At 39.8% G+C, this 26,542-nt stretch overlaps 2 protein-coding genes across 3 annotated transcripts in view; one reads left to right on the top strand and one right to left on the bottom strand.

Moving 5' to 3' along the window:
- The window catches only part of NPRL3 (NPR3 like, GATOR1 complex subunit), a 111,022-nt gene extending 84,654 nt beyond the window's left edge, over positions 1-26,368 (bottom strand). The window contains exon 1 of one of the 2 annotated variants that reach the window (XM_072602209.1): positions 26,282-26,368. Coding sequence is in view for 1 of the 2 variants with exons in the window: in XM_072602164.1 (XP_072458265.1) it covers positions 643-679 (37 nt within the window). In the remaining variant the exon portion in view is untranslated. Of the gene's footprint in view, positions 1-642; positions 729-26,281 lie in introns of those variants that run through there. The other variant, XM_072602164.1, reaches the window with a different exon arrangement.
- LOC140500049 (hemoglobin subunit zeta-like) lies at positions 663-26,542 on the top strand. The gene is made up of 4 exons (XM_072602245.1): positions 663-775; positions 24,016-25,420; positions 25,848-26,052; positions 26,268-26,542. The coding sequence occupies exons 2-4, from the start codon at positions 25,326-25,328 to the stop codon at positions 26,394-26,396; spliced, it is 429 nt and encodes a 142-aa protein (XP_072458346.1). The 5' UTR covers positions 663-775; positions 24,016-25,325; the 3' UTR covers positions 26,397-26,542.

Genomic DNA, 26,542 nt, shown 5'->3' with positions numbered 1-26,542 from the left:
CGCTCCTCCCGCCGGAGGGGGCCGAGTCCCGCGCTTGCGCAGTGGCTCGTCGGCGAGAGTCTGCGCAGGCGACCGGAAGTGACCCTTAAAGCCTGGCTGTGTTTGTGTTTTGGGGGGTCTCCCGCTCCCCTTTTGAGCTGCTCGGCTCCCTAAAAAATGCATCCCTCCACCCCCACCCCAGCAAGGCCACAACCAGCCCCCAGCAGAGACCCCGCGGTGGAGTAGAAAGAGCTCCGCATTGGGATGGGCTTCCGCTCTCTGGGCCCTATTGTCGGCGTCTGGAAGACGAGGGGGGCCGGTCTAGGTAGCGGCCCACGTGGAAGCATTCGATGAGCCGGGTGCTGAGGGCTGGGGGGAAAGACATTGCCTGCCCTCGGGGAGCTCCCAGCGGGGGGTAGCATGCGAACTACCCCACAGATAATAGGCTATAATCAGGATAAATTGGAGATTTCGTCCAGGAAAGGCACCACCATGGGGGGGGGGGGGCAGGAAAAGCTTGCGGAAGGTGGAATGGTTTGCTGGGTCATGAAGGAAGCGGGGGATCGCGTTGGAGGGGCCCCCTGGAAGCCTGCTTCAGTGTGGTCTGTGCAATGGAAAGCCCCCAGCCCCCAGAGCGCTGGACCCTGCGCCCTTGGTCATCACCTGGAGAAGCACCTTCTCTCCGGGCCGGCGGGGTCATTCAAAGGCATTCCTAAGTTTCTCACTGCGATGTGCTGGAGAAAGCGTGCTGGACTTTGAGCCAGAAGACCTGGGTTGAAATGAGGTGTAACCACAAGTAAGTCACCTCACCTGTGAAATGGGAGGGTGAGCCAGGCGACCTCTTAAATGCCTGCCACTTCTAAGTGTGTGTTCTTATTACCCCTTTCCACGACTACCACCTTAACACACGTCCTGTTACCGCAGTGGCCTCCCAATAGATTTCTGGCCATCTGTCCCTGCAGTCTGATACTGGCTTCAAAATCCTTTCAAGGAATTGTATTGCCTAATAAATAAATTCAGATTTCATAGTAGGAAATTCAGGAGCCTTGATAATGTGGCTCTACCTTTCCAGCCTCCTCTCATGAACTTTTTTTTTTTAATAGTTTACAAGTTTTTTGGCAAACAACTAGCCAACTGATATTTTGTGTGCCTTAAAATGCCCTAATAGTGAAATAGTTGGTCTAATGTAAGTGTAGAACCCACACAAGATTGCATGCCATGGGGGGGGGGGGGCGGAGCCAAGATGGCGGAGTAGAAAGACACACATACGCTAGCTCTGAACCCACAGCCCATAAAATATCTGTAAAAAAGAATTCCCAACAAATTCTGGAGCAGCAGAAGCCACAGAGCAACAGAGCAGAGGAGATTTCTGTTCCAGAGAGCCCTGAAAACCTCTTGCAAAAGGTCTGTTGCATCCCGGACCCGGAGCCGAGCCTAGCCTTGCCTTGGCCGTGCGGCACCAAGAAGAGCAGATTCTAGTGGGCTTCAGGAATGGAATCTCCAGCTGCCGCGCAGGTCCCTCCACCCACGGGCCCCAAAGGTTGGTGAGAGGGTCTTCTCAGTTTGCCGAGAGGGGAGTGGGGTCCCCCCCATAACTCAGGCCCTCTCAGGAGGCAGCAGCGGAGGTGGGAGCAGACCGGGGCTCCCCAAGCAGGCAGGAGCCTGGATCCATTGTTGAAGGTCTCTGCATAAACCCCCTGAGGGAACTGAGCCCCGTGAGATGTCCCTGCCCCCACCTGAGCACCTGCACTTAATCTCACATTGAATAGCAGCCCTGCCCCCACCAAAAGCCCTGAAGCTGGGAAGCAGCATTTGAATCTCAGACCCCAAGTGCTGGCTGGGCGGATCTGGAGGCTAAGTGGGTGTGAAGAGAATACTCAGAAGTCAAGTCACTGTCTGGGAAAATGCCCCGAAAAGGGAAAAAAAATAAGACCATAGAAGGTTACTTTCTTGGTGAACAGATAATTCCTCCCTTCCTTTCTGATGAGGAAGAACAATGCTTACCATCAGGGAAAGACACAGAAGTCAAGGCTTCTGTATCCCAGCCCACCCAATGGGCTCAGGCCATGGAAGAGCTCAAAAAGGATTTTGAAAATCAAGTTAGAGAGATGGAGGAAAAACTGGGAAGAGAAATGAGAGAGATGCAAGTAAAGCATGAAAAGCAGGTCCACACCCTGCTAAAAGAGACCAAAAAAAATGCTGAAGAAAATAACACCTTGAAAAATAGGCTAACTCAACTGGCAAAAGAGGTTCAAAAAGCCAATGAGGAGAAGAATGCTTTCAAAAGCAGAATTAGCCAAATGGAAAAGGAGGCTCAAAAGCTCACTGAAGAAAATAGTTCTTTAAAAATTAGAATGGAACAGATGGAGGCCAATGACTTTATGAGAAACCAAGAAATCACAAAACAAAACCAAAAGAATGAAAAAAATGGAAGATAATGTGAAATATCTCATTGGAAAAACAACTGACCTGGAAAATAGATCCAGGAGTGACAATTTAAAAATTATGGGACTACCTGAAAGCCATGATCAAAAAAAGAGCCTAGATGTTATCTTTCATGAAATTATCAAGGAAAACTGCCCTGAGATTTTAGAACCAGAGGGCAAAATAAGTATTCAAGGAATCCACAGAACACCACCTGAAAGAGATCCAAAAAGAGAAACTCCTAGGAATATTGTGGCCAAATTCCAGAGTTCCCAGGTCAAGGAGAAAATATTGCAAGCAGCTAGAAAGAAACAATTCAAGTACTGTGGAAATACAATCAGGATAACACAAGATCTAGCAGCTTCTACATTAAGGGATCGAAGGGCATGGAATAGGATATTCCAGAAGTCAAAGGAACTAGGACTAAAACCAAGAATCACCTACCCAGCAAAACTGAGTATAATACTTCAGGGGAAAAATTGGTCTTTCAATGAAATAGAGGACTTTCAAGCATTCTTGATGAAAAGACCAGAGCTGAAAAGAAAATTTGACTTTCAAACACAAGAATGAAGAGAAGCATGAAAGGATTAACAGTAAAGAGAAGTCATAAGGGACTTACTAAAGTTGAACTATTTACATTCCTACGTGGAAAGACAATATTTGTAACTCTTGAAACTTTTCAGTATCTGGGTAGTGGGTGGGATTACACACACACACATGCACATGCACACGCACACACACATAGAGACAGAGTGCACAGAGTGAATTGAAGAGGATGGGATCATATCTTAAAAAAATGAAATCAAGCAGTGAGAAATATATTGGTAGGAGAAAGGGAGAAATGGAATGGGGCAAATTATCTCTCATAAAAGAGGCAAGCAAAAGACTTTTTAGTGGAGGGAAAAAGAGGGGAGGTGAGAGAAAAACATGAAGTTTACTCTCATCACATTCCACTAAAGGAAGGAATAAAATGCACACTCATTTTGGTATGAAAACCTATCTTACAATACAGGAAAGTGGGGGAGAAGGGGATAAGCAGGGTGGGGGGGATGATGGAAGGGAGAGCATTGGGAGGAGGGAGCAATTTGAGGTCAACACTCATGGGGAGGGACAGGATCAAAAGAGAGAATAGAAGTAATGGGGGACAGGATAGGATGGAGGGAAATATAGTTAGTCTTCTACAACACGACTATTATGGAAGTCATTTGCAAAACTACACAGATATGGCCTATATTGAATTGCTTGCCTTCCAAAGGGAAGGGGTGGGGAGGGAGGGAGGAAGAGAAGTTGGAACTCAAAGTTTTAGGAACAACTGTCGAGTACTGTTCTTGCTACTAGGAAACAAGAAATACAGGTAAAGTGGTATAGAAAGTTATTTGGCCCTACAGGACAAAAGAGAAGTTGGAGACAAGGGCAGAGAGGGATGATAGAAGAGAGGGCAGATTGGTGATAGGGGCAATTAGAATGCTTGGTGTTTTGGGGTGAGGGGAGGGGACAAAAGGGGAGAAAATTTGGAACCCAAAATTTTGTGAAAATGAATGTTAAAAGTTAAATTTAAAATAAATAAATAAATAAAAATTAAAAAAAAAAAGATTTCATGCCATCTCGGGGAGGAAGCAGGGAGAGGGAGAAAATTTAAAACTTATGGAAGTGATTGTTGGAAACTGAAAACAAATTAATTAAATTTTTAAAAAAGAAAGAGTTGGTCTAACTCTTTCAACCATTTTGACAGATCAGTCAGTTGTTTGATCGTTTACTGTTATCTGTAGTACTGGGCAAAACCCCCAAATCATTATACTATTTTGGGGGTTGATTCGGTCTCTAGGTTTCATTAGAAAGAGCTGAGCAAGCCCCCATACATCAACATCAGTAACAAAACAATAAAATTGTTCCAATCTGCCATCTTTCTTAGTCCAGCTTGACAATGATTGTTAACATGATGGTAGGTCAGTAGAAAACAATGAAACAAATAATGATTATTAGGGTAGTTAGAAGGAATATACATAGACAAAGAGTGCAGTATAAGTTGAATATGATGGGATGATATCTAAAAAAATAAAGTTAATGGGTGAGAAAGAGAAATGCATTGGAAGAAGGGGAAAAGGATAGGTAGAATTGGGAAGTTATCTCACATAAAAGATACTGAAAAAAGCTTTTACAGTAGAGGGAAAGATAGGGCAGATTTAGGGGAGCAATTGAACCTTACACTCATTGGAATTGGCTCAAGAGGGAATAACATACACACTCAGCTGGGTATAGAAGTCCATCTTACTCTACAGGAAAGTAGGAGAGGAAAGGGATAAGAGAAAGGGTGGGCACCTGATAGAAGATGGTGGATTGGGGGAGTCAGTAGTCAGAAGCAAAATACTTTTGCTCTAAGTCGCTATCAATTAGAGAAATGCAAGTTAAAACAACTCTGAGGCATCACTTCACACTTAACCAGACTGGTTAATATAACAAAAAAGGAAAATAACACGTGTTGAAGGAAATGTGGGAAAATTGAGATACTACTGCATTGTTGGTGGAGTTGTCAACTGATTCAACCATTCTGGAGAACAATTTTAACTATGCCTAAAGGGCTATAAAGTTGTGTGTGCCCTTTGACACAGCAATATCCATACTAGGTCTGTATTCCAAAGAGTTAGAAAACTAAAAAGGAAAAGGACACATGTGCAAAAATATTTATAGCAGCTCTTTCTACGGTGGTAAAATTTAAAATTGAAGGTATGACCATCAGTTGGGGAATGACTAAACAAGTTGTGATTTATGATTGTGATGGAATACTATTGTGCTGTAATAAATAATGACCAGGATACTTTCAGAAAAACCTGGAAAGACACTCTGATGCAGAGTGAAATTAGCAGAGCCAAGAGAATATCTACACAGGAACAACAATATTGTATAATGATCAGCTGTGAATGACTTAGCTATCCTGATCAATACAATGATCCTAGACAACTCTGAAGGATTTAGGATGAAAAATGCTGTCCACCTCCAAAGAAAGAAAAAACCGAGTCAATGTAGATGAAAGCATATTTTTAAAAAACTTTATTTTTCTTCTTTGATTTTTTTTTGGGGGGGCTGTCTCTGCTTTCTTTCATGACATGACTCATATGGAAATATGTTTTGCATGATTACCCATGTATGACCTAAATCAAATTGATTCCTTTCTCAATGAAAGAACAGAGAAAGGAGGGAGGGAGAGAATTTGGAACTCAAAATTAAAAAAAAAAACACGTTAAATATTGTTTTTACACCCAATGAGGGGGAAATTGAAATATTAAATTACATGTAATTGGAAAAATGAAATATTAAAAGAAGTGTATATTCAATTTAAAAAGAACATAAAGGAGGCTTGAGACCAAAAAGTTTGAGAACTTCTACTGTATACTATGGGAAATTACGGTAGGTTTTTGAGAAGAATAATACTACAAGAACTGTATGTTAAGATTTTTCTGATACTACCTGTGAAAGATGGATTAGGAAAGAAACTAGAAACTGCGAAACAATTACAATATCCAGGCGATAAAGATTAGCCTTTATATGGTGGTTTAAAGTTTTCAGAACACTTTACATAAATTATCATTGCATACTTATCATTATATTGATATTTCATCAAATGATAATGAGGGCCTGATCAAACATGTTAGCATAAGGTTTGAAAAGAAGACTTGCAAGAGAGATTGGAAAGGCAGAATGAACAGTATTTGGCAATTGATTAGATATAGGGGAGAGGCAGAAGGAAGAATCAAAGATGATAGGGAAAAAGTTGACTAATACAGTCTCCTGTTGCATCAAAGGATAATGGAGTTATGAGTTATGGCTATGAGTTAGAGGGTCTAGATAACAGTCTCAATGCTGCCACTTACCCCCCATGTAACTTTCAGCAAGTCACATCTTTTCTCTGTATTCTTTGAAAAATGAGAACATTGGGCTAGATGATCCCTGAACTTCCTTCCAAATCTGAGGTGTACTTTGGTTCTATGGCAGGGAAGGCCTATGCATGGGCCAAGAAGATCTACGTAAGTCCCTTAGCCCTTTACTTTTCTCATGGACAAAGTTTGAATTCCCAGAGAGGTGAATTCTCTTTGTTTTACATCCTCAATAACCTACTGTGAATGCTAGGAAAGAGCTATTATGTTTCCCCTAAAACTTCTCTGGACTAAGTATCCCCATTTTCTCCAGATAATCCCTGTATGGCAAGATCTTGAGACCCTTTACCATTCTGTTTACCCTTCTCTGTACACATTCCAGCTTGATAATGTCCTAAAATGTGGAGCTTGGAACTGAAAGTAGTCCTCTGGAGGGGGTCTGACCTCATCACTTGCATAGCCCTGGACACCGTACCTCTTAATAGCTAACATTTCTATAGTGCTTTACTTTGCAGGCTCATTTGAGCCTCACAACAATCACATTTTACAGACAGAATTGCTGAGGCCAAGAGAGGTTAAGTGGATTTGCCCAGAGTTGAACAGCTAGTAAAAGTCTGAGGCAGGATTTGAACTCAGGCCTTCCTGACTCCAAGTCCAGAGTGCTATCTACTGTAACACCTAGCTGCCTCTCTTAATGAAGTATAAGATTGAACCTGCATGTGTTCTGTCTTTTCAAGTCCAAAAGTCATTCTCCTTGGCAAGCACACACACACACACACACACACACACAAACACACACACGAGACTCTATTCTTTTTCCCTTTCTGGAAAACTGTGACAATATGTAAATATTGTCATATATGCATGTATAATATTAAAGAATATATAGGCAGAACCAACATGGCAGAGAGAAGCCAGGAAGTTGCCTTAGCTCTCACCAATTTCCCTCAGAAACAACATTGAATCAAACCTCTGAACGGATTCTGGAAAGATAGAATCTACAAAAAGATGGAGTGAAACAATTTCCCAGCTTAAAATAACTTAGAAGGACCCCTCAGTCCTGGCTCAGCAGGTCAGAGGCACAGCAGGCCAGCTGTGAGAACTCCAGCCCCAGTGAAGAAGATAAGTTCCCAGCCCTGGAAACCAGGTAACAAAAGGCATATAGGCCATGCCACCCCAGGGCAGTGAACAAGCTGCCAACACCTGAGCATCCACCACACAAAGCCTGTGACCAGATTCCTGGCCACCAGCACAAGAAGCTTGCCCCCTGTGCCCCAGAAGGAGAGCTCAGCTTTAAAAGTCATGAAACAGGCAAAAAAATGAGCACGGAACAAAAGAGAACCTTGACCATAGAGAGCTACCATGGTGACAGAGAAGACCAAAACACAATCTCAGAAGAGGACAGTGATGTTATAATGCCTACATGTGAAACCACAAAGAGGAATATGAATTGATCTCAAGTCCAAAAGCCTTCTTGGAAGAGCTTATAAAAAAATTTTTTTTAAATCAAATAAGTGAAATAGAAGAAAAATTGGGGAAAGAAATGAGAGACTGCAAGAGAGAGTCAATAGCTTGGAAAAGGAAAGACAAAAGCTGATTGAAAAAAACAATTCCTTAAAAAATATAATTGGGCAAATGGGGAAAAATTCACTGAAAAAAACAACTTTTTAAAAAATAGAATTGGACAAATGAAAAAGGAGATACAAAAGTTAGCTGAAGAAAATAATTCCTTAAAAAATTAGAATTGGGCCGTGGTAGCTAATGACTCTATGAGACACCAAGAATCAGTCAAACAAAACCAAAAGAGTGAAAAGAGAGAACAAAATGTAAAATACCTCACTGGAAAAACAACTGACCTGAAAAATAGTTCCAGGAGAGACAATTTAAGAATTACCAGACTATCTGAAAGTGATGATCACAAAAAAAAATAGCCTGCACAGCATCTTTCAAGAAATTATCAAGGGAAACTGCCCTGATATTCCAGAATCAGAGTAAAATGTCTTTGAAAGAATCCACTGATCACCTCCTGAAAGAGATCCCAAAAAGAAATCTCCAAGGAATATTGTAGCCAAAGTCCAGAATTATCAGGTCAGGGAGAAAATACTGCAAGCAGCTAGAAAAAAGAATTCAGATGTCATGGAACCACAGTCAGGATTACTCAGGATTTAGCAGCTTCTACATTAAAGAATCAGAGGACTTGGAATAAAATATTCCAGAACACAAAGGAGCTTGGATTACAACCAAGAATCAACTACTCAGCAAAATTGAGCATAATTTTTCAGGGGAAAAGATGAATATTCAGTGAAATAGGGGGTTTCCAGTCATTCCTAATAAAGAATGTACATTACCATCTACTTTACTACTGTACCATAAGGATCATGGAACTTTTCCATCTGACATACAGGTGAAACCTATATGCAGCATGTCCCAAAAGTCTTAATGAAGTTTTAATTTTTAATACTACACTAATGCTTTTGGGACATATTTTGTATTGTTTCCCCCAGTAGAGTGTGAGCTTTTTGACTGTTTTACTTTTCATTTGATTTGCATTTCATTTCCATTTGTTCATTTTCATTATCCTCAGCATGCAGCACAGTCTTTGCATAGAGCTAGCATTTATTCATTGCTTTTTCATTCATTTATATTTGCCCTTAACCATCTCTTCTCCCATTATCCCTAATCTTTCAAAGATCACTGAAATTGACTCAGCAATCATAACCATCAGTGGGGTGTTTTTTTTTAATGTTTTATTGATGATTACTGGGTTGTTCTTGTTTTAACATAACTGTCACTTCCCAATACCACATACATACACACTCTAAAATTCTCCCTTGTAACAATGAAAAATAGTTGAGCAAAACAAGCAGACAAGCTGATCAGGTCTGACAGTATATACCTTATTCCACAACTGCCAAGATAAGGAGGAGGGGACAAATACATATTAACATATGCTGTATGATCATATATCATATATAAACATATATAAACATCAACAGCACTTGGGTGTCAAAATTGGTCTCTTTTTGAACTGAATTTTAATGTCTTTTAGTGTCATTTTCCTTTATGTTATTGAGGTCACTGTACATTTCATTCTCTTCCTTCTGTGTTGTTTTGTCTTTATCAGTTCATAGGTACAAGTCTTTTTGAGTTCTTCATTTCTTATGGCACAAAAAAATTCTGTGTCATTCATATAAACACAATGTACAACTGTCCTTCAGTCAATAGGTCACAATTTATTTACAGGATTTTTGTTTTTTGTTTTTTGTTTTTTTTGCTACTATACAAATTGTTTCTATGGGACCTTTCCCTCTGTCTTTGAACTTCTTGGGATATATTCCCACTAGTTGTTATTTCTGAGTCAAAGTTACTTTTCTAGGAGAATTCCAAGTTGCTTTCCAGAATGTTTGAAATAATTCATAGCTCTACCAAGTATGTTAATGTATCTGCCTTCCTTCCGCCCTTTCCAACATTGACTGTCCAACACTAATTCTTTCTTTATCCCAGGATACAGTTCATCTGGCCCAGGAGGTTCAAACTCATCAAGAAAAGCTAGGCTCTCTTTTATGATCTCTTTTATTTTAGAATTCAACTTCCTGTTAGCAATTTTTGTGCTCCCCTTTCCAATACAAAATCCATTCTCTTTGGAAGAAAAGATGAAAAGTAAAATAAAGATTTGGTAGCTCTATTTTCTCTTTTTCTCATTTACCCAGAGCAAATTCCCTTCTTTGAAGGGAGCTTAGAATACAGAACATGGAATGTTAGAGGTGGAACGGCTTAGAGCTAAAGGGTCCTTGGAATAGGTAATGTCAGAAGTAGAATGGACAACCCTTCATTTTGTTAGAGAGGAAAAAAGACTAAGTCTTATGGCATCTTCACAAATCATTGATTCTCTCTGCCACTTTAATGAAGGTTGAGAGGAGCATGCACATAGTTCTTGTCTTGCATATATTAAGCAATTAATAACTATTTGCTGTATAAAATTGAATAGGACTGAACCTAGACCCATATTGCTATTAGGACTGAGACTCAAAGAACAGTTAAACTATGTATGAGTTAGAAGGGTACATGGGTGGGGTAGGAGTGAGGCTGTTATCTCTCCTGCCACTGGACTGGGGGTGAGTGATAGCATCCAGAGGAGGCTAAGTGACCAGAGGAGACTTAGGCCAGGAATGATTAAGGAGCAGCTACTCTATCTAAGAGCAACACGTTGACTACCTGTTTAGAACTAAAATGCCTCAGTTAACACGTTTACTCTCCCCATGAAGTTTTGGGTTTTTTAAAAAAAGAATTACCTATATATGGATAAGTATGTTTGTATATGTACACACACATATATTTTACATCTTTAAGATCTAACAAAAAAGCATCTCTCTCCCTCCCTTCCTCTCTCTATGTGTGTATGTATATATATGTACATGTGCATATATACACATATATGCACAGTATATGTATATGTACCTACATATTGTGACTATTTATATATACATGCATCTTGTATGTAAGTATGAATATATATTATAGAAAACACCTCTTTAAGATCCAACAATGGGCACATGTATGTATACATGCACATGTAAATACACATGTGTATATAGTATGTATACATATGCATGAATATACATGTGTGTGTCACCACCTTAAGATCTGGCAAAAAGACCAGAATATTCCTGCAGAAGCATTCAAAATGTCAGAAGGTCTGAATTCTAGGACCATGTCTGTCACTAACTCACTTTGTACCTCCTAGCTTTAGGACTGTTTATCTGTAAAGTAGGTATAATCATCCTTCATATTGTCTAATTTGCAGAGTTGTTGTATACATCAATAAGATATGGTTAATATTATTATGTTCACAATTAAAATTTCTTTGGCAGTTTACAGTTTACAGAACACTTTCCTCACTTTACAACCCCACAAGGGATGTCAAGTACAATTTTTCCCAGTTTATAGATAAGGAAACTGAGGTACAGAAAGGAGAAGTGACTCACCCATGGTCACACAGGTGGCAGCTGGTAGACATGGGTCTCTGAACTTAGGTTTTCTGATGCCAAATGTAGTGCATTTTCCATGATAGCATGCTGCTATTTCAAACTTGCTGAAAACTCAAATAGAGAATTTTCCTAAAATTGTGAGTAAAGCTGAGATACCCCAAAGGAAACCACAACTGGATGAAGAGTGTATTTGTATGTATATGGAAACTGTGAGTAACTCTGACATGAGGTCCTAGGCTAAGAAGATCATAAATTTAAAGCTTCAAGGGCCTTTAGAGACCATTGATTCCAACTCTGTCATTTTATAGGTGAGAAAACTGAGGTGAAGAGGGGCATTGCTCCTGGATTTCTAAACCATATCAAATCAGTATGAAATTCCCTAACAATTCAATGAAGGAGTGATAGAACATGTACCCAGAGTATAGTGGATTCTGTGCCATGGACCCTGTTTTCAGGAGATGAAGGTCATTGGGACCAGAGTCTCTGAATGTTCATCCCTGGAGCCTTTCCTCCTGGGAATCTACCTTGCCAAGACAGACTGGGGAAGAAGGGATAGCAGCCAGCCTTAATGGGGAATGTGCATTCTATTATGCTATCCATATCTACCCTGGTCATTTGGGATGAAACTCCACAGGGAGGTGTTCCTTCTATAAGAAAGCTAACTGGGAAATTGTTGACCCATAGTAAGTAACTTCAAAGGTCCCCAGATACCTCAAAAATTGTAAATTTCCTTTGGTTTCCTTTGGAAGTTCCCTCCATGGAAACTCCCTGAACTTCCACCATCCCTGATTCCTTTCACATATATCACCATCACTAATCCTACCAACAACATAGTTGCCCTCTTTTGGACATATTCCAGTCTGTCCATGTGCTTCCTAAAATGTGGTTCCCAGGAATGAATGCAATATTCCAGCTGGGTTATGATCAGACCCAAATACAGCAAGTTTATTGTTTCCCTTGTTCTAAATATTACCCCTTGATGAGTGCAATGTAAAAGCACACTCGCTCTTTTGGCTGCCATGTTACTCAGTTCATTTATTCCACTTCCTCTTCCCCCAATAAATGATCTGCCCTTTGTTTTCTGGCTTTAGACCTCATTGTTTAACTGAAATTGCTCTCTCTAAGGTTCTGGCAATATCTTAATTTCTTAATCCAATCCCTTTTCCTAGTCCTCATCTTTCTTTACCTCATTACAGTATTTGAAATGTCAATAATTCATGTGGTTGGAGGTGGACAATCATTGTTAACCACTGTACCCTTTTCCAGGTATTTCTGTCCTCTCTTGGTTTTTATGACACCACTCTCTTTTGTTTATCTTTCTATTGATATCACTACTCTCTTTCAGTTTCCTTTGCTGGACCATTAGCTATGTCCTTCCTTCTAACCTTAAGGGTATCTCTCAAAGCTCTGTTCTGAGCCCTCATCTCTCTCAGTAACTTAGTTCAATTACCAGCTCTATGCAGATGACTACCATACCCAAGTGTTCAGCTCTAGTCTTTCCTGAATTTGTCTCATAACATCAATTTGCCTGTTAGCTAATGTATGTCCCAAAGACATTCAACATGTTCAAAATGGAACTCATTATCTTCCTCCCTAAACTTATCCTTCCTTCTAACTTCCCTGTCTAAAGGAAACCATTATGCTTCTAGTCATCCAATTTTGCAACCTTATCCTGAATTCTTTCCATTTCCCCATCTTCCATTTTTCAGTAACCAAGGCTTGTTTATTCTGCCTCCACAACCCTAATTCAGGTCCTCCTCACCTCTCACTTGGATTATTATAATAGCCTCCTAATTCATATCCCAAGTTCCCGTTTCTCTCATTTCAATGCATCCTCCACAAAACTGACAAAATAATCTTTCAAAAACAAAAGTCTCACTATTTCTTTCTCCTTCCAACTCTATTCAAGAACTCTCCTTCCTAATCTGTCTCCAGTCTACTTTTCCAGGCTTATTTCACATTTCTGCCCTCTGCATTCTAGTTAAACTGGATTATATGCTATTCCTTAAGCTTAGTTTTTCATCTCTTACCTCCATGCAGGTTGACACTGTGGACAAGTGACAATGACACAATCATCTTTGACAAACTGACATGGACACAGTCGGGATTGCATTCTCTCTTCATCTTTACCTCTTAGAATCCTTAGCTTCATTCAAAGTTCATCCTATGTGCTACTTCCTATAGAAAGAAAACCTTTCCTGATCTCCTTGGTTATTAATTCTCTCTCTTCCTTCGTTATTAGATAGATAGATAGATAGATAGATAGATAGATAGATAGATAGATAGATAGATAGATAATAGACATCCGGGATAATATAATCTTCTTGAAAGCAAGGATGATTTTTCTTTTTTCTTTATATCCTTAGAATTCAGCACAGTGCCTTGCACATAGTAGGTAATTAATACATGCATACTGATTTAATTAGATTGAATTTGTGTTCCACTAAAACTTTTACATCTTTCAGATGAGTTATTATCTTGTCATTCTTTCCTCTCCTTCCTTCCTTCAATTTTTCTCTAATTTTCACTCATTTATTCAACACACATGAATCAAGTGCTGACTATGGTCAAAAAGCTGGGAGAGATAGAATGTTTAAATAAAATAGTCCCTACACTCTTGAAGCTTTCAGCTTAGTTGATAGAGAAGATAAAAATACCAAAATGTAAGTGCCTTAGGGGAGTTACCAAACTGTTATGTTAAGTATGAGAAAGAAAGTCATTACTGATCAGAACATCAAAAAAGACTATCAAAGAAGTGACATTCAAGTTGGGTTTTGGAGGATGGGTATGAATTTAACAGTTTGTTACCCATCACTAAATACTTTCCTTCCAAGATGAAAACAAGAACTCAAGCTCCGCTGTGGACACAATTCAGATAAGCTACATGAAATAGAATCTGGTCTTATAGCTCACATACATGTTTGATGGCCACTGGTATATACCGTAAATATAGGACAAGTAATTAGACAAGTTCTATTATCTCACACACACCCCTGTACACTATCCTCACCATAACAGGATATGAAATTTAGGAACAAGCACCATGATTCCACAGGATCCAAGACTACCTTTTCCATACACACACTGTTTTCATGCCTTAGCTCATACTCATCATAGCCACTGCTTCTCCTTCTCCTACTCACAGCACACAAGTCATTGTCCAGTCATACCAAAGCCACATACACCAGCCTTCTGTCTACTTCCTGATGACCTTAAGTGCCACCCTCACCTCTCCAAACTGTAATTCCCCACTCTTCCTAACCATTAGTCAGTCAATCAACAAGCATTTATTAAAGATCATCTTTGTGCCAGTCAGTCTGCTGAATGCTGGGTATACAAAGAAATGCAAAAAACAGTCCCTTCTCTGAAGGAGCTCATAGTCTGTTGGGGAAAGCAATATTTAAAAAAAAAAACCCAACTAGATACAAACAAGATATATACAGGATAAATTGAAGATAATCAACAGAAGGAAGGTACTAGAATTAATGGGAATCAGGAAAGACTTCTTATTTTAAATTTATTTATTTTTAGTTTTCAACATTCATTTCCACAAAATTTTGAGTTCCAAGTTTTCTCCCCATCTCTTCCATTCCCCCCACCCCATAATGCCTTACATTCTGATTACCCCTTCCCTCAATGTGCCCTCCCTTCTATCACACCCCTCCCTTCCTTATCCCCATCTTCTCTCTTTTCTTGTAGGGCAAGATAGATTTCTGTACCCCATTACCTGTATTTCTTATTTCCCACTTGTATGCAAAAACACTTCTCAATATTCGTTCCTAAAACTTTGAGTTCCAACTTCTCTCCCTTCCTCCCTCCCTCCCCATCCCCACTGAGAAGGCAAGCAATTCAATATAGGCTATATATGTGCAGCTTTGCAAAAGACTTCCATAATAGTCATGTTGTGTAAGACTAACTATATTTCCCTCCATCCTATCCTGCCCCCCATTTATTCTATTCTCTCTTTTGACCTTGTTCCTCCCCAAAAGTGTTTACTTCTAATTACTCCCTCCTCCCATTTGCCCTCCTCTCTATCAAGGAAAGGCTTCTTGTAGAAAGTAGGATTTTAGCAGAGAGGTAAAAGGGAACCAGGGAGGTCAGGAGATAGAGATGAGAAGGGAGGGAATTTCAAGCATGAGAGAACAGCCAATGCCAAGAGTTAGGAGACAGAGTGTTTTGTGTAAGAAATAGTAAGGGGCCCAGTGTCACTGGATTATAGAGAACATGGGGGTAGGTGTAAGAAGACTGAAAAGGTCAGACCAGGTTGTGAAGCATTTGGGATACCAAACAGAGAATTTTATATTTGATCCTAGGGATAATAGGGAGTCACTGGAGTTTACTGAAGAGAGAGGTGACATAGTTAGATCTATACATTAGGGAGATCAATTTTCAGCTGAGTAAAGAACGGACAGGAGCCAATCAGTAGGTTTTTGCAATTATCTAGGCATGAGGCCGTGAGGGCTTGCAGCATGGTGGTGGCAGTGTTAGAGCAGAGAAAGTCATATAAGAGAATGAAGGTAAAAATGACATGTCTTCAGCAACAGAACATAGGGCTTGCAAGACAGCAGAGAGTCAAGGATGATACCTAGGTTGTTAGCATGGGGAACTGAGAAGATAATGGTGCTCTCAATAGTAATAGGGAAGTTTGAAAGGAGGAAGAAACATGGGAGGAAATAGAATGAGTTCAATTTTGGCTATGCTGAGTTTCAAACATATAGTCTGAAATATGTAAGACCATATAGGTCAGGAGAGAGATTAGGGCAGAATAAGTAGATTTGAATATCATCAGCATAGAGAGGATAATTGAATTTGTGGGAGCTGGTAAGATCACCAAGCAAAATACTATAGAGGGAGAAGAGAAAAGGGCCAAAGGACTGAGTCCTGGGGGAAGGGGAGAAGAGGAGGAGACAGCCATCATTAGCAGAAATGACCTGGATGAAGATTCATCAAAAGACACTGAGTGGTCAAATAGGTAGGAGGAGAACCAGGAGAAAGGACTGTTATGAAAACCTAGAGAAAAAAGAACGTCTAGGAGAAAAGGGTGACTGATAATGTCGAAGGCTGCAGAGAGGTTGATGACCGAGAAAAAGCCACTCGATTTGGAGATTAAGAAATCATTGGTAACTTTGGAGAGAGCAGTTTCTCTGATGAGTTCAGAAGCCAGATTGTAAAGATTTAAGGTGGTAAGAGGAAAGGAAAGGAGGTAGAGGTACCTACATTGTAGATGGCCTTATCAAGGAGTTTAGCCACAAAAGGAAAAAGAGCAATATGCAATAGTTGCTAATGGGAATGAATCTAGTGAGTGTGTTTTGTTTTTTGGATAGGGGATTTAGAATCACTGAGATGAGAAAGGTATGACCTGGTGGGAGTTCCTTAATCATTGAGGAATGAATTCAGGTAGATTATCAACATCCCTAGTCACAGATAGGGAGGAAAACTTCCTGGACAATTAGCAGCACCAACATCTGTCTTCACATCTCCACCATGTAGTATCCCCATCTACATTACCATCACAGAGAGGGAAGGAGGTTTATTCTAGACAGAAAATGATGAGGACAGAAAGGCACAGAGACTGGAGGCTCCCTGGGGGGCAAAAGAGTAAAACAGTTTGAATGGAGGCTAGAGCACATGGAGAGGAGTAACACGAGATAAGACTGGAATGGTAGTGTAACACCTGATCGTGGAGGACTTTGAATGCATGGTAAGTGAGTCTGAACTTTATTCACAATGCAATGGAGCATCATGACCAGATCTCTGCAAAAGGGAGAGTCTTCTGGCATCAGAATGAAGGAGAGATTTAAACAGAGAAAGAATGGAATTGATTTTTTAAAACAGAGAAAGAATGGAATTGATTTTTTTGCACCTAAGCATGGAACAACTTGAGTCTTCCACTGGTACCTATTAAATATAACAAGACCCAAGGGAAAGCCTCCAACATATTGAGTAGACATCCCTCTATAGAGCATCTAAGGAAGACTATGGAAAAGGAAAGCAGAGTATGCAACAACGTGATTGAGTTGCCATTTGGATGGAGGAACTATATATGTTGATGAAATTATAATTGCCTTGAAGTATAAGTGCTGTGTACCTTCTTCATCACATCCAAATGATCTTTGGCCCACCTATTGGGAACTACTGATCTAGCCTACACATCTCCATTTTGTCTGCAAGAATAGCCTATCATTTTAAGACTCTATCACCTTGTCTTTATTGAAAATTTAGATAACATTTGACATTCTCTAATGCTGTAATACCTCTCCCATTTTCCAAGACTTCATCCAAGAGGGGATAACAATAGCACTAGCTCACATGGTTATTGTGAGGATCAAATCAGATAACATATGTAAAGCATTTTGCAAATCTTAAAATGTGACATTAATACTAGCTATTATTATTATTAACATACGTGGCTTTCTTCTTTCATCTGTCACAAACTCTCAGATAAAATGGTCCTTCCTCTATTGTGTCTACTTCAGCAACCAGTTTATCCACGGTGATTAGAATCACATCCAGAATGGTAGTCCCCTCATGGCTTCCTCCACTTTCTGAAGTTTTAATGAAGCTACCATTAGGGCAATTCAATCCTGTCTCTAGAACTAAACAGCTCTGTAGTCCTATTCCTGGGCCTTATTTTCCCCTTCTGAAAAGGGAGGATTGGCTAGCTTATCTCTTATCTTCCTATAGTTCAATGATTGAATGGGTCACTTACTGGACAGGCAAGTTGTCATGGATTGGAAAAAGTGGGTACACAGAACACTGATTCGGACCAATGTGGTTCCATAGATGAACAGAGGACACTAGAGAGCATTGGACAGTTGGGGAAGGGAGTTGATAAAAGGGGGCTTTTGTTCTCCTAAAGGAGAACAGGAAAAATGTGGAATGAAAACTTTGTCTTCTTCCTAAGTCTTCTGAGGGATCAATTGTGCTTAAAACATTTGGGGCTATGTCAATAGACTGTAGTCTCTCTCTCTCTTTTTAAAATTCATTTATTTATTTTTAGTTTTCAGCATTCACTTTTATAAGATTTTGAGTTCCAAATTTTTCCCCTGCCTTCCTCTCCCCTTTCCCCAAGATGTCAAGCAACTGATATAGGCTATACATGTACAATCATATTAAACATATTTGCACATTAGTCATGTTGTGAAAGAAGAATCAGAACAAAAGGGGAAAACTATGAGGAAGAAAAATAAAAAACAACCAAAAAGAGAAAATAATATGCTTTAAACTGCATTCAAACTCCACAGTTCTGTCTGTAGATGTGGATAGCATTTTCCATCATGAGTCTTTGGGGATTGTCTTAAATCATTGCACTGCTGAGAAGAGCTAAGTCTAACAAAGTTGGTCATCCAGCAGTGTTGCTATTACTGTGTACAATATTCTCCTGGTTCTGTTCACTTCATTCAGCATCAATTCATGTAAGTTTTTTCAGGTTTTCCTGAAATCTGCCTGCTCACCATTTCTTATGAAGCAATAGTATTCCACTACATTCATATACCACAACTTATGGTTCAGCCATTCCCCAATCTATAGGCATCCCCTCAATTTCCAGTTTTTTGTCACTAGAAAAAGAGATGCTATAAATATTTTTGTACATGTGGGTCCTTTTCCCATTTTTATGATCCTTTGGGATACAAACCTAGAAGTGGGATTACTGGATCAAAGGGTATGCACAGTTTTATACCTCTTTGGGCATAGTTCCAAATTGCTCTTCAGAATGGTGAGATCAGTTCATAGCTCCACCAACAATGCATTAATGTTCCAATTTTCGCACATCTTCTCCAATATTTATCATTTTCCTGTTTTGTCATGTTAGCCAATCTAACAGGTGTGATGTAGTACCTAAGAGTTGTTTTGATTTGCATTTCTCTAATCAAGAGCGATTTAGAGGATTTTTTCATGTGACTATAGATAGCTTTAATTTCTTCATCTGAAAACCGTAGCCTCTAACTAGCCTCACCCTGCTATATCAGTTCAAAAACCTTCCCTTTCCCCCTCAAACCCTTCTCTCAGCACTCAGACCTAAAGTCATGTGATCAAAACCACATAGAATGTTAAAATAAGAATGCAACTTAACTGGTCTCACGTAAGGTCTCTCCCTCGCTTGAGCTCAGAGAGGGGAAGTGACTTTTTCAAGGCTACTCAGTTAGTAAGAGATGGATCCCTGCTTCCCACCCCAGAGCCCCCCTGATATTAAACTTCGTGGGATTTCTGAAAGAAAATATTTGAAGCTAGGCAGCACAGTGGATAGAGCACCAACCTTGAAGTCAGGAGGACCTGAGTTCAAATCTGGCCTCAGATACTTATTAGATGTATGACCCTAGGCAAGTCACTTAATCCTGATTGCCTCTTTTAAAAAATCTCCTAATTAGAAATTAGTTCTCCTAACTCACAATTTAGTCCTCTTTCCACTCAGCCCTCTTACAAACTCTCTTCTAAGGTAGACAAGAACCAATATTATCCTTCCCATTTTTAAGATAAGGAATCTTGAGGCACAAAGTAAGGGACAAGTTACCTAACACATCAGACGAATGACTGTAAATGGCAGTCTTATAGTGAATGGTCCATACTTAGCTAGAAAAAACATGCACTTATAACACTTGTAGGGTTGTATCCCAAAGACATTATAAAAATGGAGAAAGGACCTAAATGTACAAAAACATTTATAGCAGCTCTTTTTTTGGTGGCCAAGAACTGGAAATCGAGGGAATGCTTTTCAATTGGGGAATAGCTGAATAAGTTGTGGTATGTAAATGTAATAGAATACTATCGTGCTGTAAGAAATGATGAACAGGAAGACTTCAGAGAGGCCTGGAAAGACTTATATGATGCTGAGTGAAAGGAGCAGAACCAGGAGAATTTTGTACACAGTAATAGTCACAGAGTTCGAGGACTGTTTCTGATAGACTTAGCCCTTCCTTCACAGCAATGCAAGGACCTAAAACATTCCCAAAGGACTCTTGAGGCAAAATGCCATCCACATCTAGAGAAAGAACTAAGGAATTGGAATTCAGAATGAAGCAGACTATTTTCTCTTGTGTTATATTTTGTTTGGTTTTGGTTTTTCTCATTTTCTCTCATTCATTTTAATTCTTCTATGCAACATGACCAATGTGAAAATGTGTTTAATAAGAATGTATGTGTAGAACCCACATAAGGCTAAATGCGGTCTTGGGGAGGGAGTGGGAAAAGAGGGGGAGAAAATTTAAGACTTATGGAAGTAATTGTTGAAAACTGAAAACAAATAAATTAGTTTTAAAAAAAATGATGAACAGGTGGATTTCAGAAAAACCTGGACTTATATGAACTGATGCTGAGTGAACAGAACCAGGAGAACATTGTACACAGTAACAGCCACAGTGTGCAATGACTGATTTCGATAGACTTGGCCCTTCTCAGCTATGTAAGGACCTAAAACAATTCCAAAGGGCTCATGATGAAAAGTGCCATCCACATCCAGAAAAAGAACTGAATCAGAATGCAGCGTAAAGCAGACTGCTTTTGTTTTGTTTTGTTTTGTTTTGTTTCTCATGATTTCTCCCATTTATTATAATTCTTCTATGCAACATGACTAATGTGAAAATGTGTTTAGTAGAAATGTATGTGTAGAGCCCCTATCAGATTGCATACCGTCTTGGGAGGGAGGGGGAGAAAATGTAAAACTTATGGAAGTGAATGTTGAAAACGAAAAATAAATTAATTAATAAATTGGAGAAAAAGAAAAGAAAAACAGGTGCTTTCCTGGAGGTAGATTTGCCTTTCATTTGTTCTCAATAGAGAAAAGAACATATTAGCAAGCAACCTCTTGGCCTGGGGGTCCCTGTGTCAGGGTATCTGAGGTCTTCTGGCCACATGTAATAAAATAAAACAGTCCTTATGTCAGAGCTTAGAACATAGAAAGCCAAAACTGGAAGTAAACTTAGAACATAGACTGTATAGCAAGAAGAGAATTTGGCATTTGTCTAGTCCAATATGCTCATTTTACAGATGAAGGAAACAATATCCAGGAAGACTAGTGACTTGCCTAAAGTCACTGCTATTAAATCTGTGAAGACACTTTGAAAAGTTAAGTTCTTCAAATGCCAGGAATTATTATTACTATTGTTTATTATTATTATTAATCCATGTCCAGAAGAATTAACATAATAGCTCACATTGAGATACCCATAAGTATATATTTCAACATAAATTTATAAGCACTTATATGATCACAAAGCACTTTATTTTCATTATTTCATTTGTGGGGCAACCTCTCCTTCATAAGAACCCCCCTCACAATTTCTTCTTTCCTTTTATTGATACTGTTTTTTCCCCATACCTGCTTTACCATTTGTGGCTGTTGAATTTCTATCCACCTTTTAATGTTCAATTCAAATGCCATGAGTTATGAATCTTTCCCTAACCCCCCAGTAAGTAAGGATCATATGTCATTCCTTTTTTTTTAGTATATTATATTTTATTTTTTGAAATTACATGTAAAGATAATTTTTAACATTCATTTTTTTAATATGATTTTGAATTCTGAATTTTTCTTTCTCCCTCCCTCCCACCCAAGATGGCAAGGTTATACATGATATAACAAGATAGGTTATACATCTGCAGTCATGTTAAATATATTTCCATTAGTCATGTTGTAAAAGAAGAAACAGAACAAAAGGAAAAAAACACAAAAAAAACAAAAAAATAAGTGAAAATAGTCTGCTACGATCGCATTCAGACTCCATAGTTCTTTCTCTGGATGTGGATGGCATGTTTCATCATGAGTCTTTTGGAATTAACTTGATCAGATGTCACTCTTGAAAACATATCTCTCAGGGAACCGATCACATGTGACTTAACAGTGTAGTTGTTACCTTATTATCATACATTCCTAAAAAACTACAAACTTCATGAAAGCAAAGATTGTGTTTTATACAAACTTTGTATCTGCTCCAGTACTTAGCACAGTTCTCTGTAGGCAGCAGATAATTAGCAAATGTTTGTAAAATTAAATTCAGTCATTATCTCCCTTTTTTTAACACATGAAGAAACGGAGGTCTAGAGAGATGAAATGACTTTAAGTGTCAGAACTGGGACTCAGACCCTGACTTAAGTCCAGCAGTCTTCCCACAAAGTCTCACGCACACCACGTCATCTTTTCATCTCTCCCTTCCCTTTCTCCCTTTCCCTCTTTCCCTTTTCCTAAGAACCTAACAGTCTACTAGCAGCTCCATGGGCAATGGCTTCCTTCAAAGATAAATAACTCTCTGAGATTTTCACTGTAAAGGGGCTATTAGGATAGTGCTAGGCAACCTGTCTAGGGCAGCTAGGTGGCATAGAGCACTGAACTTGGAATCAAGAAGACTCGTCTTCAGGAGTTCAAATCCAGCCTCAGACTCTAACTAGTTGTGTGACCTGGGCAAGTCACTTAATCCCATTTGTCTCAGTTTTTCATCTATAAAATGAGCTGGAAAAAGTATCCTTGCCAAGAAAACCCCAAATGAGGTCATAGATGGACATAACTGAAATAACTGACCAGTAACAAAAGGCACACTGTCTCCTCACCACCCTTCCAATGAGAATGGATTTGTAGATCTTAGGAATGATTTGGGATCTTTTATTCTATGTGGCTGAGACAAATGGAGGAGGTTTGACTCTCAGTCTGAAGATAATGAACAATAAGATAATTTATTTTCATGGCTATCATTAGAGCATTATAAGGTGAAAATCAGGTCCTAGAATCTTCTTCTGTTCTAGGGGGTAGGGGTCAGACCTCATATGGTTTGCTGACTTTAGTGCTGTGCATCACACTTTAGTAGAACCATTGACAAGTTGGCCCTGACTGCCCATGTAGGGCAACCAGGATAGTGGTGGGACTTGAAACTATGTCATGTGAGGGGCACTTTAAAAAAGTGGAAATTAACGATTCTGGAGAGCAATATGGGACTGTGCCCAAAGAATTGTGCATACCCATTGATCCAGCAATACCACTATTAGATCTGTACCCCAAAGAAATATTTTTAGAAAGGGGAAAGGACCTATTTGTACAAAAATATTTATAGCAACTCTTTTTGTGATAGTAAAGAATTAGAAATTGAGGAGATGTCCATCAATTGGAGAATGACTGAACAAGTCATGGTACATGATTATGATGGAATACTATTATGATATAATAAATGATAAGCAGGTTGATTTCAGAAAAATCTGGAAAGACTTACATGAACTGATGCAAAGTGAAGAGGGTGGAATCAGGAAAACATTATATACAGTAACAGCAATATTGTATGATAATCAACTGTGAATAATTTAGCTATTCTCAGCAATACAATGATCCAAGACAATTCCAAAGGACTCATGATGAAAAATGGACTCTGCCTCCAGAAAGAGAAGTGATGGAATCTGAATGCAGATTAAAACATACTGCTTTTCAATTTATTTATTTTTCATTTTTCTCTTTTGGTCTTTTTCTTCTTTCACAACATAACTGATATAGAAATATGTTTAATATGATTGCACATCTATAACCTGTCAAATTGCTTACCATCATAGGGAAGGGGGAGGTAAGGGAAGGAAAGTGAAAATTTGGAACTCAAAATTTTAAAAAATGAATGTTAAAGTTGTCTTTACATGTAATTGGGAAAAAATGAAATACTATTTAAAAAAAAAGAAAAGTGGGTATCTTAGAGAAGAATTAGGAGGGACAAAGTATCTGATTTAAAATTTCCAAAGGACTATTAGGCGAAGGATATTATATCTTCTTCTCTGTGTATCCACAGGTCAAAACTGAATCCAAGCTAGAGAAGGGGAAGTCACAGTGAGGCAAATTTTGTCTCAATAGATGGAAGAACTCCCTAACAAGTGGAGATACCCCAGAATGGGCAGGGGGAGATCATGAGCTTCCTGTCACTGAGAACATTCATTCAGCAACTGGATTATCCTCATCACTGATATAATAGAAAAGATTCTACCATGGAGTGGTAAGTTGGACTAGGTGATCTCTAACAACTCACCAATCCCAGGATTCTGTGACTTGAATATGATTAATTCTAAATTATGTACGAGCAGAGTTTAAGTTCTGTAGGAATTCAAAGGAAGAATATCAGTGTGGGCTACCATGCCAGGAAGAACTTCTCAAGGAAGAGGGACCTTGAGCTGGGTTTTCACCCTCACCTTTCTATCCTCCTTCTTGATCTCCAGGTCCCTGATGAGATGCTTCCTATAAGAATACCCTGACTATCATTTACCATGAATCAAAGGGGCAGCTCAGGTGGTGAGTGTAGAGCAGGCTCAGAGCCAAGGAGAGGAAAGTTAAATCCTGGTTATGTTCTACTAAGCCATGGTAGCTGCATGGCCCTCAGAAAGCCATTGAACTTTAGTTTGTAAGTTACAGAGAGGGTGCCAATCTGCATATATGGGGATATATATGGATAGGGAGTTTTCTCATGCAAATGAAAATTCCTTATCCCATGAAACCATAAGTCCAGCCCCATTCCTATGTGCCATAGAATTCCAGAATGTTAGAACTGGAAGGGACCTGAGAAAGCTCTTGTTCCAACCCCTGCCTTTTATAAAGGAGAAAACAGAGCCCCAAAGAAAGTAACTAGCCCAAAGTCACACAACTATAAACTGAAGTTTAGGTCAGGTACAAATTGTTAGTATGCTGAAATATGCTTGCAGGCTTGCTGAGTTAACAAACTTAACTATAGTTTTGGGTCACTGAAACCTAGGCCCCTCAAGCTTCCATATCTTCCCCCTGGACCTTGTGTCCAGGGCTGTGACCAACACCTCCCTTCTGGACCTCTGTTAAGATGGTAGAAACTGATAGACCCCTCTCGCTCATGGCCCTTGTCCTTCTCCCACCCCCAACCCATCTGTCCATCAAACTATTGTCTCTGACAGAGATAAGATGACCCCACCTCTTTGGGCTGTTCCTACACCCCTACTGGCCAATGGCTAGGGACAGCTGTGCAGCCCTGCTCTGGTCATAGTCCTATATAAAGGGACCTTTGGGGAACAGATACTCACCCAGGTTTGCTCTGAGTTTCTACTGAAAGCAGAACTCAGCCTCAACCCAAACCCAGCCACCATGTCTCTGACCAAGTCCGACAAGACTATCATTGCTGCCATGTGGAGCAAGATCGCCCCGCACGCGGATTCCATTGGTACTGAGGCCCTGGAAAGGTAAGAGTGGGATCCAGGGCTAGGGATCCTATACCTTTCCCATTCATAATAACATTAAGAATCGGGATTTCTTAGCGCCCTAGATCATCAGGGGATTCCAGGCAATAATTCTACTCCTACTTGTCTTTGGACGAGACCGAAGTCAGAACACTGTCCTTTCCAGGGTTTAGTACGAGATTAGGTTTAGAATTAGGGTACTGAGTTGGCTAAAAGTGATGTTATTTGAAGAGACTACTGAAAGAAATTGAGTTTAAAGCAATATTATCAGCTTTGTATTTCCCCAACCTGAGCATAACATTTCTGTGCACATAACAATGAGTTGAGCAGGTTGGAGTACATGGAACTATTTGGAGGGATGGGGTGTCCCTTGTAGCCTCAGCACCCTTCTCCCAGACTCTGCTAAGATTCTACCCTCTCTTCTCCCCAGACTCTTCACCAGCTACCCCCAGACCAAGACCTACTTCCCCCACTTTGACCTGCACCATGACTCAGCCCAGTTGCATGCTCATGGAGCCAAGGTGGTCAATGCTCTTGGAGATGCTGTCAAGAATATTGACAACATTCACAGTGCCCTGTCCAAGCTCAGCGAACTCCATGCCTACATCCTCAGAGTGGACCCTGTCAACTTCAAGGTGAAGATTTGGGGTCAGGAAGGGCAGTGTATTTGATATCCTCAAGGAGGGGTGGGCATATCCCCAGTTCACCATCTCCCCATATCTCCTCCTTTGTCTCCTCAGTCAATCCCAAGATCTCATCTGTTTCTCATCCCATCCCCTGCTCTCCTAATGTTTCAACTCCTTCACTTATCCCAGGCCTTACTGTCTCACCTCCCTCTTTTCTCCCACAGCTCCTGTCTCATACCTTCTTGGTCACCTTGGCTGCCCACTTCCCTGCTGAGTTCACTGCGGAGGCCCACGCTGCCTGGGACAAATTCCTGTCCATTGTGGCTTCAATCCTGACTGAGAAGTACAGATAAGCCCCCTGGACCTAGAGCCCTGAGAAGACAGAGGACAGTGTGGTCGTCAACCTTCTTCCCTATTCCAGGAGCCCCTCCTTCCTGGTGCCTTCCCTACAGGCCTGTCCTCCATGACCCTCAAATAAATACATAAACTTCATCTTCTA

This window comes from Notamacropus eugenii, chromosome 1 (genome assembly GCF_028372415.1).
Source record: "Notamacropus eugenii isolate mMacEug1 chromosome 1, mMacEug1.pri_v2, whole genome shotgun sequence".
Lineage (NCBI taxonomy): Eukaryota > Metazoa > Chordata > Mammalia > Diprotodontia > Macropodidae > Notamacropus > Notamacropus eugenii.
The sequence above is the reverse complement of the archived record's forward strand: the minus strand, read 5'-3'. Positions and strand labels throughout refer to the sequence as shown.